Genomic DNA, 19,617 nt, shown 5'->3' with positions numbered 1-19,617 from the left:
TACATCTTGTGTTGTCTTCATTATAACACTTATATAAGATTTTAAAGTCTAATATAGCTAATATAGACACTTACATCATGTGGTGCCATCATTAGAAGACTTATATAAGACTTTTAAAGTAATGTTGATAGTAGGCTAATATAACTAATATAGACACTTACATCATGTGTTGCCTTCATTATAACACTTATATAAGACTTTTAACGTAATTTTGATAGTGGGCTAATATAGACACTTACACCATGTGTTGCCTTCATTATAACACTTATATAAGGCTTTTAAAGTCATTTTGATAGTAGGCTAATATAGACACTTACATCATGTGTTGCCTTCATTATAACACTTATATAAGACTTTCATCGTAATTTTGATAGTAGGCTAATATAGACACTTACACCATGTGTTGCCTTCATTATAACACTTATATAAGGATTTTAAAGTCATTTTGATAGTAGGCTAATATAACTAATATAGACACTTACATCATGTGTTGCCTTCATTATAACACTTAAATAAGACTTTTAAAGTCATTTTGATAGTAGGCTAATATAACTAATATAGACACTTACATCATGTGTTGCCTTCATTATAACACTTATATAAGACTTTTAAAGTCATTTTGATAGTAGGCTAATATAGACACAACTTATAAAAGCTCACAGAGAGAATGCCAAGAGTGTGCAAATCAGTAATCAGAGCAAAAAGTGGCTATTTTGAAGAAACTAGAATATAAAACATGTTAAAGGCGACAAGTCTTTACATTTTTTGCGGCTCCAGGCCATTTACGTTTTTGTATGTCTTTCAACATTTTGGGTTGCCAAACCCTGGCTTAGGCAAATATTATTGGGCTCTTAGGCGAGTTAGTCGAATGAAATCAGCTGGTGAGCTACCAGTTAAAAGGTAGAATAATACCCCAACTAGAGTGATTTTATTCAACACATGAACCCCTAGAAAAAGAACTTTAAACGTCACCTTCATGTCGGTCATGATGAGCTGGAAGAGCCCTCCCAAGGCGCTGCATTCCTTCTCTATGCCCGCATCCATTTTCCACAGGCGGGGGGGGGAAGAAATCCTCCAGGAAAACTTTTTTTAGTCTTAAAAAAATAATAATTCTAAACTAGTCCGACAGGAATAGTTTGTCGTTAAAATTGTTACAAAAAAGGCGATATTAAAAAAAATTAAAAAATTGTAGGAAAAAAAAAAAAGAGTAAAGTCGCTTCGGTCAGCCGATGCTAGCGGCCGGCCAACTGGATAAACGTCCCAAAAAGCAGCACATTGTGAGGGAGTTAGCGAGCAAAGTACCGGTGGGGGAAATGTCTTTTTGGTGTAAAAGTTGTCCCCGGGAGGCGTTTAGTGGCTGGGCAGCGGAGGAAGACGGCTAACGGCAGCGAGCTAACTAGCAACCTGTGTGAACACAGCAGCCCGTCATCGATGGCGTCGCCCGGCCACTCGTACCGCTCTTGTCCCGCTCCTCCAAGACCCTCGTCACCGCCCCGCTGCTCCAAGCTCCTCGTCACCGTCCCGCTGCTCCAAGCCCCTCGTCACTGTCCCGCTGCTGGGCGTCCGACACACTTGACGTTGCTCTATGACGACTTTTTGGACGCGGCTTCTTCTCCAAGCCTCACTTCAAGTGAGAGTGTCCTCATCCTCAAAGCTAAGTCCGCCCGCTGTTGACCAACCTGCACATCCGGTACACATTTCACAGTTAAAGCTCTTGATGTTATATAAATAAGTTCCTCCCTGAACGTAACATAGTGTCCATTCGTTTCAGAATTGATGTGTTTTTTTACGTTGCATGGTGTTTTTTTTAAAATCTTTATCGTTTACGAACCAGAGCTAAAAATAAATGTTTTATTTTTATTTCACGTAGCATCCGGTTAAGACTGAGTACAACGAGCTTGATGGTGCGGCGTGTCCAGGCATGGTGGGTGTTTGTTGTGAGGTGGAGAGTAAGAGGCGTCCCGGGGGGGCGGAGAGAGTGTGTTGATTAATGAGTGTTAGAATTACAGATGTCCGATAATATCGGCCGATAAATGCTTTAAAATGTAATATCGGAAATTATCGGTATCAGGTTTTTTTTATTATCGGTATCGGGTTTTTATTTTTATTATTATTATTATTTTTAATTAAATCATAAAAAACACAAGATACACTTACCATTAGTGCACCAACCCAAAAAACCTCCCTACCCCCATTTACACTCATTCACACAAAAGGGTTGTTTCTTTCCGTTATTAATATTCTGCTTCCTACATTATATATCAATATATATCAATACAGTCTGCAAGGGATACAGTCCGTAAGCACACATGATTGTGCGTGCTGCTGCTCCACTAATAGTACTAACCTTTAATAATAATAATAATAATAATAGATTGTATTTGTAAAAAGCACTTCATATTGAGTAAATAATCTCAAAGTGCTACAATGTATTAAAAATAAATAAATAAAAAAGATAATAAAGAAATAAATAAAAATAAAAACTAGAACAGCCAAATGGCTATAGCTAGTATGCACATATCTAAAAAAAAAAAAAAAATTTTTTAAAGAAGGGCTTTTAAGCCTTTTTTGAAAGCATCCACAGTCTGTGGTGCCCTCAGGTGGTCAGGGAGAGCGTTCCACAGACTGGGAGCGGCGGAGCAGAAAGCCCGGTCTCCCATTGTTCGTAGCTTTTAACAGTTAATTTTACTCATTTTCATTAATTACTAGTTTCTATGTAACTGTTTTTATATTGTTTTACTTTCTTTTTTATTCAGGAAAATGTTTTTAATTTATTTATCTTATTTTACTTTATTAATTTAAAAAAAAAAAAAGGACCTTATCTTTACCATACCTGGTTGTCCAAATTAGGCATAATAATGTGTTAATTCCACGACTGTATATATCGGTATCGGTTGATATCGGTATCAGTAATTAAGAGTTGGACAATATCGGATATCGGCAAAAAAGCCATTATCGGACATCCCTAGTTAGAATGTGAGTAAAGTGCATAAATGGTGAATGCATACGTTTTTTTCTCAAACAATATTATATATTTATTATGTTTATTAATAACTGTAATAATAAATAGAAGTCCAAACTTTTTCCACTTACGGCCGCGTACTGACTGAAAAAGTCAAAGCATGCGGGGGCCATTTTGAAATATTTTATTTTGAAAAACCAAACAAAAATATGTATTTAAAACAATAATTTGTGTCAGCTGATGAACGTTGATGTCCAACATTGGATCCACGTTGTTGGTTGGGAAATGACCAAAATTCAATGGTCAAATCAACAACACCCGGAAATATAATGAACGTTATTAAAAGCATGTTGTTTCAACGTTGTATTTTAGAATATTGGTTGGGAAATGACCAAATTTCAATGATCAAATCAACCTCATAAAAATATGTATTTAAAACAATAATTTGTGTCAGCTTTGAGTAATGTGACAAAGTGTATTATTATTATTATTATTTGTACATTGTCAGCTTTTTCTCATTACATTATGTTTTTTTCTTACATTTTTTTACTGTTTTTGTGTTTGATTTTATTTCCACACTATGGTGCGGGCCGCAAATGCCCCTCGGGCCACACCTTGGACACCACAATGCAGGAAAAATAAGTATTATAAAAAAAACATTTGAAACGTTACTCTTATTGTGTTAAATATACTTCCTGTGTGTGGCTTAGTCACCTATATAATGGCCAACTTTATTATATAATAGCAGGAAGTACACACAGAACGTGCACAGTGTTTTGCCGAGTCACCGCCCTAGCAACCTCGCTGACAGTCCGTTACCATGGCAACCGCGTTTCGCTGAATCAACGCGACCACCTGCCTGACAAATCCCAGTCTGGTTTCCATGGAGACCAACTCCATTGGTGAACAACAATGTACTTTAACTGTGAAAAAACAAACAACATGTCGTGTTGTAGCTTTTGCATGCGTTCAAAACAAACGTTTAGGCTCATTTTTCATGCACGGATACAACAAAAGTTGCTTTTTCTGAAGAAACAGTGACACCCTGTGGCCAAAAGGTGCAACAGCTCTTTCCCAAATCTGAGGAAAATGTCTGTTATTGCACAAAATAACACGCCGGAAGTCATGTAATGGGCATTTTATTCTCATTTTTCATGCATGGATACAACAAAAGTTGCTCTTTGTGAAGCAACAGTGACACCCTGTGGCCCAATGTTGCAACTGCTCGTTCCCAACTTTGGGGAAAATGTCTGTTATTGCACAAAATAACACACCGAAAGTCATGAAATGGGCATTTTTATTCAACATTTTCATGCATGGATACAACAAAAGTTGCTTTTTCTGAAGCAACAGTGACACCCTGTGGCCAAAAGGTGCAACAGCTCTTTCCCAAATCTGAGGAAAATGTCTGTTATTGCACAAAAACAACACACCGGAAGTCATGAAATGGGCATTTTGTTACAAAATAACACAATGGAAGTCATGAAATCGGCATTTAATTACAAAATAACACACCGGAAGTCATGAAATGGGCATTTAATTACAAAATAACACCGGAAGTCTTGAAATGGGCATTTTATTAAAAAATAACTCACTGGAAGTCATGAAATGGGCATTTTATTACAAATCAACACACCGGAAGTCATGAAATGGGCATTTTATTACAAAATAACTCACCGGAAGTCATGAAATGGGCATTTTATTACAAATCAACACACCGTAAGTCATGAAATGGGCATTTTATTAGAAAATAACACACTGGAAGTCATGAAATGGGCATTTTATCACAAAACAACAAACCGGAAGTCTTGAAATGGGCATTTTATTAAAAAATAACTCACCGGAAGTCATGAAATGGGCATTTTATTACAAAATAACTCACCGGAAGTCATGAAATGGGAATTTTATTACAAAATAAAACACCGGAAGTCATAAAACGGGCATTACATTACAAAGTAACACACCGGAAGTCATGAAATGGGCATTTTATCACAAAACAACAAACCGGAAGTCTTGAAATGGGCATTTTATTAAAAAATAACTCACCGGAAGTCATGAAATGGGCATTTTATCACAAAACAACAAACCGGAAGTCTTGAAATGGGCATTTTATTACAAAATAACTCACCGGAAGTCATGAAATGGGCATTTTATTACAAATCAACACACCGGAAGTCATGAAATGGGCATTTTATTAGAAAATAACACACCGGAGGTCATGAAATGGGCATTTTATCACAAAACAACAAACCGGAAGTCATGAAATGGGCATTTTATTACAAATCAACCCACCGGAAGTCATGAAATGGGCATTTTATTACAAAATAAAACACCGGAAGTCACAAAACGGGCATTACATTACAAAGTAACACACCGGAAGTCATGAAATGGGCATTTTATTACAAAATAACACAGCGGAAGTCATGAAATGAGCATTTTATTGGGAAGTGACATGAGCAGCACCAATCAATACAGTACATAAAAAGAAAAAGCTAAATGATTGGTTGACATGATGCACGCCATGAAAGGCACAGCTGGCCGAGATCCAAAACAAAACAAAGATAAATACAAGGTCAAATAAAGTGTTGCTTGGGTTCACGTGTCGGAATGAGCAGAAAGTGAAATGAATCATTAAGCGTCCTTCAGTCCCTGACACAATCCGACATGGTTTACCTTCGAGTTCAAGGTCATTCAGGTCACAGAGCATTTCCTGCTTGATTCTTTGAGGTGAAAAAAGCGACAGGAAGAAGTCAAGTGTTGACAGGACAGCCGCTGAAATGTACAAAGTGATCAAATAATAACGACAATCAGTAACCTTTGCAACAGGCGTGTCCAAACATAAAAACTGCTTTGATACATTACCGATATTAGAAACTAAACAATAAAGGTTTACTAATAAATGCTAAACACCACGTCCAATCTTAGCTTTGTGTTACCAGCAACAAATGCGCCCTAAATTAAGCAATTTAGCATGCTAGCGTTAACGTTTGTAGCCAATTTTGCAGCCGAATGCCTCAGTCCTATAACTTATAGTTGTTAGCATGCTAACGTTAACATGTTAGAATGCTAACATGATCACGCTAACTTTTGTTTGCCAATTTTGCAGCCAAACACCTTAGTTGTATAACCTGGTACTTCACACATGCTAACTGTTAGCGCGCTAACATCACCGTGCTAAAATTTTTCAGCCAATGTAAAATTTCAGTCACGTAACCTGGTACTGGACACATGTTAGCTGTTAGCGTAATGCTAACATTAGCCTGGTGCCATTTTGCAGCCCAATGCCTCAGAGTCATGTAGCTCTGTACTGGACACATGCTAGCTAATTTTACATGCATACGCTTCATGGTCATTTATTCCTGACGTATTTTAACTGTTAGCATGCTAACATTAGCATTTAGGTTCAGCATCCACAACGCGGTTTCTCTCAAAATGGCATATTGTAGTTTTTGTGTTAGGTTTGTCTTCAGAATGTGTCAATAAAAAACAAGGCGTGGGCCGTAAACAAACCCCTGCACGCACTTTGGACACCCCTACTTTATAAGATTGATAAAATATTCATCATAATTAGTAGTACCATTTCAATGACATAGAATGTTCTGGATTAAGTATCTCAGCCGGTCTTATTAGTGTTCTTGCCTAGTAGAGTTATGGCCAAAAACTGTGCTTACCTAGCGGGCACAAGACATGATGATACAACGTTGATTATACGTACATGTCCTTTAAAACGGACTTTGAAACAACGTTGAAAAATAGTTGATGAATGTTGATGTCCGACGTTGGATCCACGTTGTTGGTTGGGAAATGACCAAACTTTAATGGTCAAATCAACAACACCCAGAAATATAATAAACGTTATTAAAAAAATATGTTGTTTCAACGTCGTATTTGTGTTGTAGAATATTGGTTGGGAAATGACCAAAATTCAACGGTCAAATTAACAACACCCAGAAATTGAATAAACGTTATTGAAAGCATGTTGTTTCAACATCCTATTTTAGAATATTGGTTAAAAAAATGACATAATTTCAATGATGAAATCAACGTCAGAACCCAACATTGAATAAACGTCGTCAAAAAGCATGTTGTTTCAACGTTGTATTTTAGAATATTGGTTGGGAAATGACCAATATTCAATGGTCAAATCAACAACACCCAGAAATATAATAAACGTAATTAAAAGCATGTTGTTTCAACGTTGTATTTTAGAATATTGGTTGGGAAATGACCAATATTCAATGGTCAAATCAACAACACCCAGAAATATAATAAACGTAATTAAAAACATGTTGTTTCAACGTTGTATTTTAGAATATTGGTTGGGAAATGACCAATATTCAATGGTCAAATCAACAACACCCAGAAATATAATAAACGTAATTAAAAACATGTTGTTTCAACGTTGTATTGTAGAATATTGGTTGGGAAATGACCAAAATTCAACGGTCAAATCAACAACACCCAGAAATATAATAAACGTAATTAAAAACATGTTGTTTCAACGTTGTATTGTAGAATATTGGTTGGGAAATGACCAAAATTCAACGGTCATATCAACAACACCCAGAAATATAATAAACGTAATTAAAAACATGTTGTTTCAACGTTGTATTGTAGAATATTGGTTGGGAAATTACCAAAATTCAACAACACCCAGAAATATAATAAACGTAATTAAAAACATGTTGTTTCAACGTTGTATTGTAGAATATTGGTTGGGAAATTACCAAAATTCAACAACACCCAGAAATATAATAAACGTAATTAAAAACATGTTGTTTCAACGTCATATTTGTGTGGTAGAATATTGGTTGGGAAATGACCACATTTCAATGATCAAATCAAAGTCAGAAGCCAACATTGATTAAACGTCGTCAGAAAGCACGTTGTTTCAACGTTGTCAACAACACCCAGAAATATAATAAACGTAATTAATTAAAAGCATGTTGTTTCAACGTTGTATTTGAGTTACTTAACGTCAGGACCTAATCTAACAAGTTGTCAACGTTGTTTCAATGTCTGCTGCCTGCTGGGAGAGGACACGACTAATGACTGCTGTGTAATAACGAGTCAATAATCAATACCGTGGACCACTCAGTGTGACTTTGGTCTGGTGAAAAAGTGTAAAGAAGACTAAAGTTGATCTTGATGAGGTTGTTCCAGTTGGTCCTTCATTAGTTGCTGGATGACATCAGGAGTAAAAGACGCTCCGTCTGTCCACCAGTCTGTCCGAGGACATAAGCCCCTCCCCCTCCCCCCCGCCCCGCCTGTGTCTCTTGGCCAGGTCGCTGGCGATGGCCAGGGCTCCTCCCTTCAGGAACCTGACAAAGTTCTCCCCCACCAGCGGCCCCATGGCGTACAGGCCCGGGCCCTCCGCCGCCAGCACCGCGTTGGTGTAGGGGTCCACGTCCACGGGGTTCCTGCGGCACGTGACCGGCTCGTCGGGCCGCACGCCCAGCGGGCGCCCGTCGTCGGCGAGGAAGGACAGGTTGGGGTGGGCGCCGATCAGGACCAGCGCCTTGGACACCTGGACCACCGTGGACTGGCCCGAGTCGGACTGCAGCACGCACTTGCGGTCGGGGCGGAAGGCGGCCACCCGGTGGCGGGGGAAGCACAGGTAGCCGGCGTAGGGAGAGGAGGGCGGGGGGGAGGAGCTCTGGAGGTGGTGCTGAGGGGCGGAACCTTCTTGGTGTTGCTGTTGCATCATCATCTGGTGCACCTGCAGACACACCAGCAACAACCAATCACAGGATGTCCGATAATGGCTATTTTGCCGATATTCCGATATTGTCCAACTCTTAATTACCGATATCAACCGATACCGATATATACAGTCGTGGAATTAACACATTATTATGCCTCATTTGGACAACCAGGTATGGTGAAGATAAGGTCCTTTTAAAAAATAAATAAATAAATAAGATAAATAAATTAAAAACATTTTCTTGAATAAAAAAGAAAGTAAAACAATATAAAAACAGTTACATAGAAACTAGTAATGAATGAAAATTAGTCAAATTAATCTTGTGTTTTTTATGTTGATTTAATTAAAAAAAAAAAAACAATACCGATAATAAAAAACCGATACAGATCATTTCCAATATTACATTTTAAAGCATTTATCAGCCAATAATATCGGCAGGCCGATATTATCAGAAATCTCTAGTAAAAACTAGGGATGTCCCATAATGGCTTTTTGCCGATATCCGATATTCCAATATTGACCAAACCCTTAATTACAGATACCGATATCAACCGATACCGATATATACAGTCGTGGAATTAACACATTATTATGCCTAATTTGGACAACCAGGTATGGTGAAGATAAGGTACTTTTAAAAAATAAATAAATAAATAAGATAAATAAATTAAAAACATTTTCTTGAATAAAAAAGAAAGTAAAACAATATAAATACAGTTACATAGAAACTAGTCATTAATGAAAATGAGTAAAATTAACTGTTAAAAGCTACGAACAATGGGAGACCGGGCTTTCTGGTCCGCCGCTCCCAGTCTGTGGAACGCTCTCCCTGACCACCTGAGGGCACCACAGACTGTGGATGCTTTCAAAAAAGGCTTAAAAGCCCTTCTTTTAAAAAAAAAACTTTTGTTAGATATGTGCATACTAGCTATAGCTATTTGGCTGTTCTAGTTTTTATTTTTATTGATTTCTTTATTATCTTTTTTATTTATTTATTTATTTATTTTTAATACACTGTAGCACTTTGAGATTGTTTACTCAATATAAAGTGCTTTTTACAAATAAAATCTATTATTACCGATACCGATATTAACCGATACCGATATATACAGTCGTGGAATTAACACATTATTATGCCTAACTTGGACAACCAGGTATGGTGAAGATAAGGTCCTTTAAAAAATAAAAAATAAAAAAAATAAGATAAATAAATTAAAAACATTTTCTTGAATAAAAAAGAAAGTAAAACAATATAAAAACAGTTACATAGAAACTAGTCATTAATGAAAATGAGTAAAATTAACTGTTAAAAGCTACGAACAATGGGAGACCGGGCTTTCTGGTCCGCCGCTCCCAGTCTGTGGAACGCTCTCCCTGACCACCTGAGGGCACCACAGACTGTGGATGCTTTCAAAAAAGGCTTAAAAGCCCTTCTTTTAAAAAAAAAACTTTTGTTAGATATGTGCATACTAGCTATAGCTATTTGGCTGTTCTAGTTTTTATTTTTATTGATTTCTTTATTATCTTTTTTATTTATTTATTTATTTATTTTTAATACACTGTAGCACTTTGAGATTGTTTACTCAATATAAAGTGCTTTTTACAAATAAAATCTATTATTACCGATACCGATATTAACCGATACCGATATATACAGTCGTGGAATTAACACATTATTATGCCTAACTTGGACAACCAGGTATGGTGAAGATAAGGTCCTTTAAAAAATAAAAAATAAAAAAAATAAGATAAATAAATTAAAAACATTTTCTTGAATAAAAAAGAAAGTAAAACAATATAAAAACAGTTACATAGAAACTAGCAATTCATGAAAATTAGTCAAATTAATCTTGTGTTTTTTATGTTGATTTAATAAAAATAAAAAAATATTAAAAAACCCAATACCGATAATAAAAAACCGATACCGATAATTTCCGATATTACATTTTAAAGCATTTATCAGCCAATAATATCGGCAGGCCGATATTATGAGACATCTCTAGTAAAAACTAGGGATGTCCAATAATGGCTTTTTGCCGATATCCGATATTGACCAAACCCTTAATTACCGATACCGATATCAACCGATACCGATATATACAGTCGTGGAATTAACACATTATTATGCCTAATTTGGACAACCAGGTATGGTGAAGATAAGGTCCTTTTAAAAAAAATTAAATAAATAAATAAGATAAATAAATTAAAAACATTTTCTTGAATAAAAAAGAAAGTAAAACAATATAAAAACAGTTACATAGAAACTAGTAATGAATGAAAATTAGTAAAATTAATCTTGTTTTTTATGTTGATTTAATAAAAAATAAAATAAAAAAAAATTAAAAAAACAATACCGATAATAAAAAACCGATAACGATAATTTCCAATATTACATTTTAAAGCATTTATCAGCCGATAATATCGGCAGGCTGATATTATCAGACATCTCTAGTAAAAACTAGGGATGTCCAATAATGGCTTTTTGCCGATATCCGATATTCCGATATTGACCAAACCCTTAATTAGCGATACCGATATCAACCGATACCGATATATACAGTCGTGGAATTAACACATTATTATGCCTAATTTGGACAACCAGGTATGGTGAAGATAACGTACTTTTTAAAAATAAATAAGATAAATAAATTTAAAAAAAATTCTTGAATAAAAAAGAAAGTAAAACAATCTAAAAACAGTTACATAGAAACTAGTAATTAATTAAAATGAGTAAAATTAACTGTTAAAAACTACGAATAATGGGAGACCGGGCTTTCTGCTCCGCCGCTCCCAGTCTGTGGAACGCTCTCCCTGACCACCTGAGGGCACCACAGACTGTGGATGCTTTCAAAAAAGGCTTAAAAGCCCTTCTTTTAAAAAAAAAAACCTGTTTTTAGATATGTGCATACTAGCTATAGCTATTTGGCTGTTCTAGTTTTTATTTTTATTTATTTATTTATTATCTTTTTTATTTATTTATTTATTTTTAATACACTGTAGCACTTTGAGATTGTTTACTCAATATAAAGTGCTTTTTACAAATAAAATCTATTATTACCGATACCGATATTAACCGATACCGATATATATAGTCGTGGAATTAACACATTATTATGCCTAATTTAGACAACCAGGTATGGTGAAGATAAGGCCCTTTAAAAAATAAAAATAAATAAATAAGATAAATAAATTAAAAACATTTTCTTGAATAAAAAAGAAAGTAAAACAATATAAAAACAGACACATAGAAACTAGTAATTCATGAAAATTAGTAAAATTAATCTTGTGTTTTTTTGTTGATTTAATTAAAAAAAAACAAAAAAAAACAAAACAAAAAAAAACAATACCGATAATAAAAAAACGATACCGATAATTTCCGATATTACATTTTAAAGCATTTATCAGCCGATAATATCGGCAGGCTGATATTATCAGACATCTCTAGTAAAAACGAGGGATGTCCCATAATGGCTTTTTTGCCGATATCCGATATTGTCCAACTCTTAATTACCGATATCAACCGATACCGATACATACAGTCGTGGAATTAACACATTATTATGCCTAATTTGGACAACCAGGTATGGTGAAGATAAGGCCCTTTTAAAAAAGAAATAAATAAATAAGATAAATAAATTAAAAACATTTTCTTGAATAAAAAAGAAAGTAAAACAATATAAAAACAGTTACATAGAAACTAGTAATTAATTAAAATGAGTAAAATTAACTGTTAAAAGCTACGAACAATGGGAGACCGGGCTTTCTGCTCCGCCGCTCCCAGTCTGTGGAATGCTCTCCCTGACCACCTGAGGGCACCACAGACTGTGGATGCTTTCAAAAAAAGGCTTAAAAGCCCTTCTTTTTAAAAAAAAAACAACTTTTTTTAGATATGTGCATACTAGGTATAGCTATTTGGCTGTTCTAGTTTTTATTTTTATTTATTTCTTTATTATCTTTTTTATTTATTTATTTATTTATTTTAAATACACTGTAGCACTTTGAGATTGTTTACTCAATATAAAGTGCTTTTTACAAATAAAATCTATTATTACCGATACCGATATTAACCGATACCGATATATACAGTCGTGGAATTAACACATTATTATGCCTAATTTGGACAACCAGGTATGGTGAAGATAAGGCCCTTTTAAAAAATAAATAAATAAATAAGATAAATAAATTAAAAACATTTTCTTGAATAAAAAAGAAAGTAAAACAATATAAAAACAGTTACATAGAAACTAGCAATTCATGAAAATTAGTAAAATTAACTGTTAAAAGCTACGAACAATGGGAGACCGGGCTTTCTGCTCCACCGCTCCCAGTCTGTGGAACGCTCTCCCTGACCACCTGAGGGTACCACAGACTGTGGATGCTTTCAAAAAAGGCTTAAAAGCCCTTCTTTTTTTTAAAAAAACATTTTTTTAGATATGTGCATACTAGCTATAGCTATTTGGCTGTTCTAGTTTTTATTTTTATTTATTTCTTTATTATCTTTTTTATTTATTTATTTATTTTTAATACACTGTAGCACTTTGAGATTGTTTACTCAATATAAAGTGCTTTTTACAAATAAAATCTATTATTACTGATACCGATATTAACCGATACCGATATATATAGTCGTGGAATTAACACATTATTATGCCTAATTTAGACAACCAGGTATGGTGAAGATAAGGTACTTTTTAAAAATAAATAAATAAATAATATAAATAAATTAAAAACATTTTCTTGAATAAAAAATAAAGTAAAACAATATAAAAACAGTTACATAGAAACTAGTAATTCATGAAAATTAGTAAAATTAATCTTGTTTTTTATGTTGATTTAATAAAAAATAAAATAAAAATAAATAAAAAAACAATACCGATAATAAAAAACCGATAACGATAATTTCCGATATTACATTTTAAAGCATTTATCAGCCGATAATATCGGCAGGCTGATATTATCAGACATCTCTAGTAAAAACGAGGGATGTCCAATAATGGCTTTTTGCCGATATCCGATATTGACCAAACCCTTAATTAGCGATACCGATATCAACCGATACCGATATATACAGTCGTGGAATTAACACATTATTATGCCTAATTTGGACAACCAGGTATGGTGAAGATAAGGTCCTTTAAAAAAAAAAATAATAATAATAAATAAGATAAATAAATTAAAAACATTTTCTTGAATAAAAAAGAAAGTAAAACAATATAAAAACAGTTATATAGAAACTAGTAATGAATGAAAATTAGTAAAATTAATCTTGTGTTTTTTATGTTGATTTAATAAAATAAAAAAAACCCCCAAAAAACCCAATACCGATAATAAAAAAACGATACAGATAATTTCCAATATTACATTTTAAAGCATTTATCAGCCAATAATATCGGCAGGCCGATATTATCAGACATCTCTAGTAAAAACTAGGGATGTCCAATAATGGCTTTTTGCCGATATCCGATATTCCGATATTGACCAAACCCTTAATTACCGATACCGATATCAACGATACGATATATACAGTTGTGGAATTAACACATTATTATGCCTAATTTGGACAACCCAGGTATGGTGAAGATAAGGTACTTTTTAAAAACATTGAATGAGTGTAAATGGCGGAAGGGAGGTTTTTTGGGTTGGTGCACTAATTGTAAGTGTATCTTGTGTTTTTTATGTTGATTTAATAAAAAATAAAAATAAAATAAAATAACAAATTTTAAAAAAATGATACCGATAAAAAAACCAAAAATGATACCGATAATTTCCGATATTACATTTGAAAGCATTTATCGGCCGATAATATCGGCCTGCCAATCTCTAGTAAAAACTGTAAATTCCGGACGAAGCTTCTACTTTTCCCCTACACTTTGAATCCTGCAGCTTCTAAAACGGCGCGGCCAATTTAAGGATTTTTCTTCTCGTATTTAATTCAAGAGAAACAAAGGATTTCCAGATCTGGATGGCGAGCCGAGCCTGAATCCATCAAACTGGTATAGAGTTGTACGGTATACCGCTACTAGTATAGTATCGCGGTACTAATTCATCAAAAACGATATTATATTCTGTTTGAAAAGTACCGGTTACCCATATTTATTTATTTTTTTTCACAGGCATGACGGCGCGTCGTGACATTGCTGGTTTTACGAGCAGAGGAGCATGTTCGGCAGCGCACACGCACAGAGTACTTACAAGCAGACACAGTGTGTAGACAGAAAAGGGAGAATGGACGCATTTTGGTGTAAAAAGTCAAGATGAAGGTGAAGTTATAACACTGAAACACCCTCAGGAAGAGCTGCTTTAAGACATGGCACAGTTTTAGCTACTTCTAAATGACTAATCCTCGCCTCCTTACAAGTATCATTATCACTGCAGGACGAGGAATAGCTAAACATGCTTCACTACACACCGTAGGAGGATACAATAGCTCACCGCCGTCACAATGTAAACAAACGCCATGGGTGGATCTACACCTGACATCCACTGTAATGATACCAAGTACAGGAGCGTATCTAGTCGATACTACTATGATTACATTGATATATATATGGCCCAGTATTAGGTTGAAAGGAACTATAAATACAAGAAGGTACAAGACAAGTGTCACAGTAGCAAACATGGCTGCAGTGCCGTTTAATGGCCACTAGGGGGCAGCAGATGGGACAAGTCCAACACATCTTTCTGACATGTCTTAATTAAATACTTGATCTTCATTAATTTAGGAAAAAATACATGCAATTGAAATATCTTTTAATATTATCTAGTAATGCAACAAATATTATATTATCATACATTACCTAAAAATTTTTGGAGAAAAAAAACAATTTCAAAGCAAGTTATCTATCAAGTTTAAAAATGATGGAATAAATGTTACGGTAAAAAAAACCTCCAGTGTTGTTTTTTCATTCATAAAAAGGGTAGCGCTGTTTTTTACAGTACAAGCCTGTGTCTGAGCTGCCAGTTCTGTACCCTAAAATATACGGCGGTTTGTAGACCCCCAAAAGACAGCGGTCGCGTGTTTCCATCAACAGTATTATACCGTAAAAATCACTGTCAATTCTGCAGTAAAATGATGGCGTATTTTAAATTTAAATACGATTTTTTTCAAAGTGTATGTAAAAAAATACATAATTAAATAGGAGTGCCAAAAAAAGTCTGATTTTGAGATTGATTGCGATTCTTATTTGTGACAATTTTTAATCGATTAAAAAAACGTATAATTTTTTTTTCCATAATAATTAAATAGGGTGCCAAAAAATTTCAAATTTATAGATGAATTGCGATTCTTATTTGGAACGATTTTCAATCGATAAAAAAAATAAATAAATATATATATATATATATATATATATATATATATATATATATGTATTTTTAAATGTTTTTTTTTTCTTTTTTCCCCCCATAATAATTAAATAGGGGTGCCAAAGAAATGTCTGATTTTCAAATTAATTGCGATGCTTATTTGTAACCATTTTTAATCAATTAAAAACAAATTTAAAAAAATAAATCCCATAATAATTAAATGGGGGTGCCAAAAAATGTCTGATTTTGAGATTAATTGCGATTCTTATTTGTAACAATTTTTAATCGATTAAAAAAATATATAATTTTTTTTTCCATAATAATTAAATAGGGTGCCAAAAAATTTCAAATTTATAGATTAATTGCGATTCTTATTTGGAACGATTTTCAATCGATAAAAAAAAAAAAAAATATATATATATATATATATATATATATATATATATACATACATATATATACATACATACATACATACATACATACATACATACATACATACATACATACATACATATATATATATATATATATATATATATATATATATATATATATATATATATATATATATATATATGTATGTATTTTTAAATGTATTTTTTTTTCTTTTTTCCCCCCCATAATAATTAAATAGGGGTGCCAAAGAAATGTCTGATTTTCAAATTAATTGCGATGCTTATTTGTAACCATTTTTAATCAACTAAAAACAAATTTAAAAAAATAAATCCCATAATAATTAAATGGGGGTGCCAAAAAAATGTCTGATTTTGAGATTAATTGCGATTCTTATTTGTAACAATTTTTAATCGATTAAAAAAATATATAATTTTTTTTCCCATAATAATTAAATAGGGTGCCAAAAAATTTCAAATTTATAGATTAATTGCGATTCTTATTTGGAACGATTTTCAATCGATAAAAAAAATATATATATACATATATATATACATATATATATACATATACATATACATATACATATACATATATATATATATATACATATATATATATATATATATATATATATATATATATATATATATATATGTATTTTTAAATGTATTTTTTTTTCTTTTTTTCCCCCATAATAATTAAATAGGGGTGCCAAAGAAATGTCTGATTTTCAAATTAATTGCGATGCTTATTTGTAACCATTTTTAATCAATTAAAAACTAATTTAAAAAAATAAATCCCATAATAATTAAATAGGGGTGCCAAAAAATGTCTGATTTTGAGATTAATTGCGATTCTTATTTGTAACAATTTTTAAGCGATTAAAAAAAAATATATATTTTTTTTTTCTTCCATAATAATTAAATAGGGAGCCCAAAAATGTCAGATTTTCTGATTAATTGCGATTCTTATTTGGAACGATTTTCAATCGATAAAAAAAAATAAATAAATAAATAAAAAAAAAAATAAATAAAAAAAAATATCTATATGTATTTTTAAATGTATTTATTTTCTCCTTTTTTCCCCCATTATAATTAAATAGGGGTGCCAAAGAAATGTCTGATTTTCAAATGAATTGCGATGCTTATTTGTTACAATTTTTAATCAATTAAAAACAAATTTAAAAAAAAAAATCCTATTATAATTAAATAGGGGTGCCAAAAAAATGTCTGATTTTGAGATTAATTGCGATTCTTATTTGTAACAATTTTTAAGCGATTAAAAAAAAAAATATATATATTTTTTTCCCATAATAATTAAATAGGGAGCCCAAAAATGTCAGATTTTCTGATTAATTGCGATTCTTATTTGGAACGATTTTTAATCGATAAAAAAAATTAAAAAAATAAAAATATATCTATATATTTTTTTTTTCCATAATAATTAAATAGGGAGCCCAAAAATTTCAGATTTTCTGATTAATTGCGATTCTTATTTGGAACGATTTTTAATCGATAAAAAAAATAAAAATATATGCATTTTTTTTTTTTTTCCATAATAATTAAATAGGGAGCCCAAAAATGTCAGATTTTCTGATTATTTGCGATTCTTATTTCGAACGATTTTTAATCGATAAAAAAAATAAAAAAATAAAAATATATCTATATATATATTTATTTTTTTAATTATTATTTTCCCATAATAATTAAATAGGGGTGCCAAAGAAATGTCTGATTTTCCAATTAACTGCAATTCTTATTTGTAACTATTTTTAATCGATTAAAATTGTTTAAAATAAAAATAAAAATTCCACAATCTGTCCTGTCCAGCTACTCCGACAAATCATATAGTTGATGTAGATGATCTATATCTGCTGTACACATTTACTTTAGAAAAAAGAAGAGTTGGATACGTCTGTTGTTGCCTTATTTGTACTTGACTTTATTAAATGTTTGGGTAGAATTTTATTAAACAAAACCAGTTTTCTTTAACTGATATTAGCTGTTGATCTATTTTATGGAGGAATAATAACTGGGATTTATATAGCGCTTTTCTAAGTACCCAAAGTCGCTTTACATGTTAAAAACCCATCATTCATGAATGTAGTTAATCATAGAACTGGCACTCAACGCTACTGAAAAAGTATAGATTTTGAATCAAGAATCGATTCCGAATCGAATCGTTATCCCAAGAATCAAATCAAATCCTGTGGTGTTGAAAGATTCACAGCCCTGCTAATTAAATGTATAGGCAGTTGTGTAATAATATCGTGTCCTTATACATGAATATTTATACATATTTTCTGTTACAGCCATAATTGTGATGTAGTGTATAAGACTACAGTAGTAGTGAAATACTACATCTTTATGCTCTAATATTATTTTTTTAAATGAAAATATTGATAGTCTTGATACTATAGTTATTTGAGATGGTGTATGTCAGTACGTGTCATGAACACAGCGTAAAGTACATAAATAATTGAGATCTTGTCTAAATGAATCGTGATTTGTGTTGTGGAGTTTAGGTAATAACAAGCGTTACCTTGTGGTATTCCGGGTAGAGCATCTTGGGTAGCTGATTGAAGATGAGGCCGGGGTCGGTCACAGAGCGCCGGAAGACGTGGTAGACGGGCGTGCTGAGGTGGTGGGCCGCCAGCACGGCGTCAGCCGCCGTCAGACCCGCCCCCACCACCAGCACCGGGTCCGAGGACTCGTCCAGCTCGCCGCGGGAGATGGCGGCCTCCAGCTCCCAGAAGGAGTGGCAGACGTAAGGCAGGGACTCGCCCTCCACGCCCAGTCTGGCCGGGATGTCGTGAGTCCCGGTCGCCAGGACCACGTTGTGGGCCAGCAGGGAGAAAGGCACCTTCTCTGATGTGGAGGCATCTAGTCAAGGAGGGAACACACGCCTCATTTATCACGGCCATACATGCACTGCGGCATCTTCATCATACCTCCAAGCTCCGCCCCCTCGCGGCACTGCAGTCCCTTCACTCTCCAGCAGGGAGGCGACCCCTCCTGGTTGCCGGGGCGCCTGGTTACCGAGGTAACAACGGTCCTGCAGGCAAAGTTGTCCTCCAGGGACATCTGGGAGACGTAGTGCTGGTAGTAGGAGGCGATCTCTGCTGGCGTGGCGCGGTCGTTACGCACGTTCCTGATGGCAGGAAGTAGAGCACGCCATGAAGCTCGCCACGTCTCACCTCAAAGTGCTCATCTCAATCAGGGCTCTTTTATTAAGGGCCACAATCCAG

The 19,617-nt window shown here is 33.7% G+C and overlaps 2 protein-coding genes across 4 annotated transcripts in view; both read right to left on the bottom strand.

The window, feature by feature from the left end:
* The window catches only part of mtss1 (MTSS I-BAR domain containing 1), a 116,868-nt gene extending 115,201 nt beyond the window's left edge, over positions 1–1,667 (bottom strand). For both annotated transcript variants that reach the window (XM_062038085.1, XM_062038086.1), the window contains exon 1: positions 973–1,667. In XM_062038085.1, coding sequence (XP_061894069.1) covers positions 973–1,044 — 72 coding nt within the window. In that variant the 5' untranslated portion in view covers positions 1,045–1,667. The remainder of the gene's footprint in view (positions 1–972) is intronic.
* Positions 1,668–5,383: 3,716 nt separating this feature from the next.
* osgn1 (oxidative stress induced growth inhibitor 1) overlaps positions 5,384–19,617 on the bottom strand; it is a 34,328-nt gene continuing 20,094 nt past the window's right edge. For both annotated transcript variants that reach the window (XM_062037672.1, XM_062037673.1), the window contains 3 exons: positions 19,321–19,520; positions 18,912–19,252; positions 5,384–8,681 (listed from right to left, as the gene is read on the bottom strand). In XM_062037672.1, the coding sequence (XP_061893656.1) occupies positions 8,154–8,681; positions 18,912–19,252; positions 19,321–19,520 (1,069 nt within the window). In that variant the 3' untranslated portion in view covers positions 5,384–8,153. The remainder of the gene's footprint in view (positions 8,682–18,911; positions 19,253–19,320; positions 19,521–19,617) is intronic.

This window comes from Entelurus aequoreus, linkage group LG26, assembly GCF_033978785.1.
Source record: "Entelurus aequoreus isolate RoL-2023_Sb linkage group LG26, RoL_Eaeq_v1.1, whole genome shotgun sequence".
In the NCBI taxonomy this organism is placed as follows: Eukaryota; Metazoa; Chordata; class Actinopteri; order Syngnathiformes; family Syngnathidae; genus Entelurus; species Entelurus aequoreus.
Note: the sequence above shows the minus strand (reverse complement) of the source record. Positions and strands in the feature narration are given on the sequence as shown.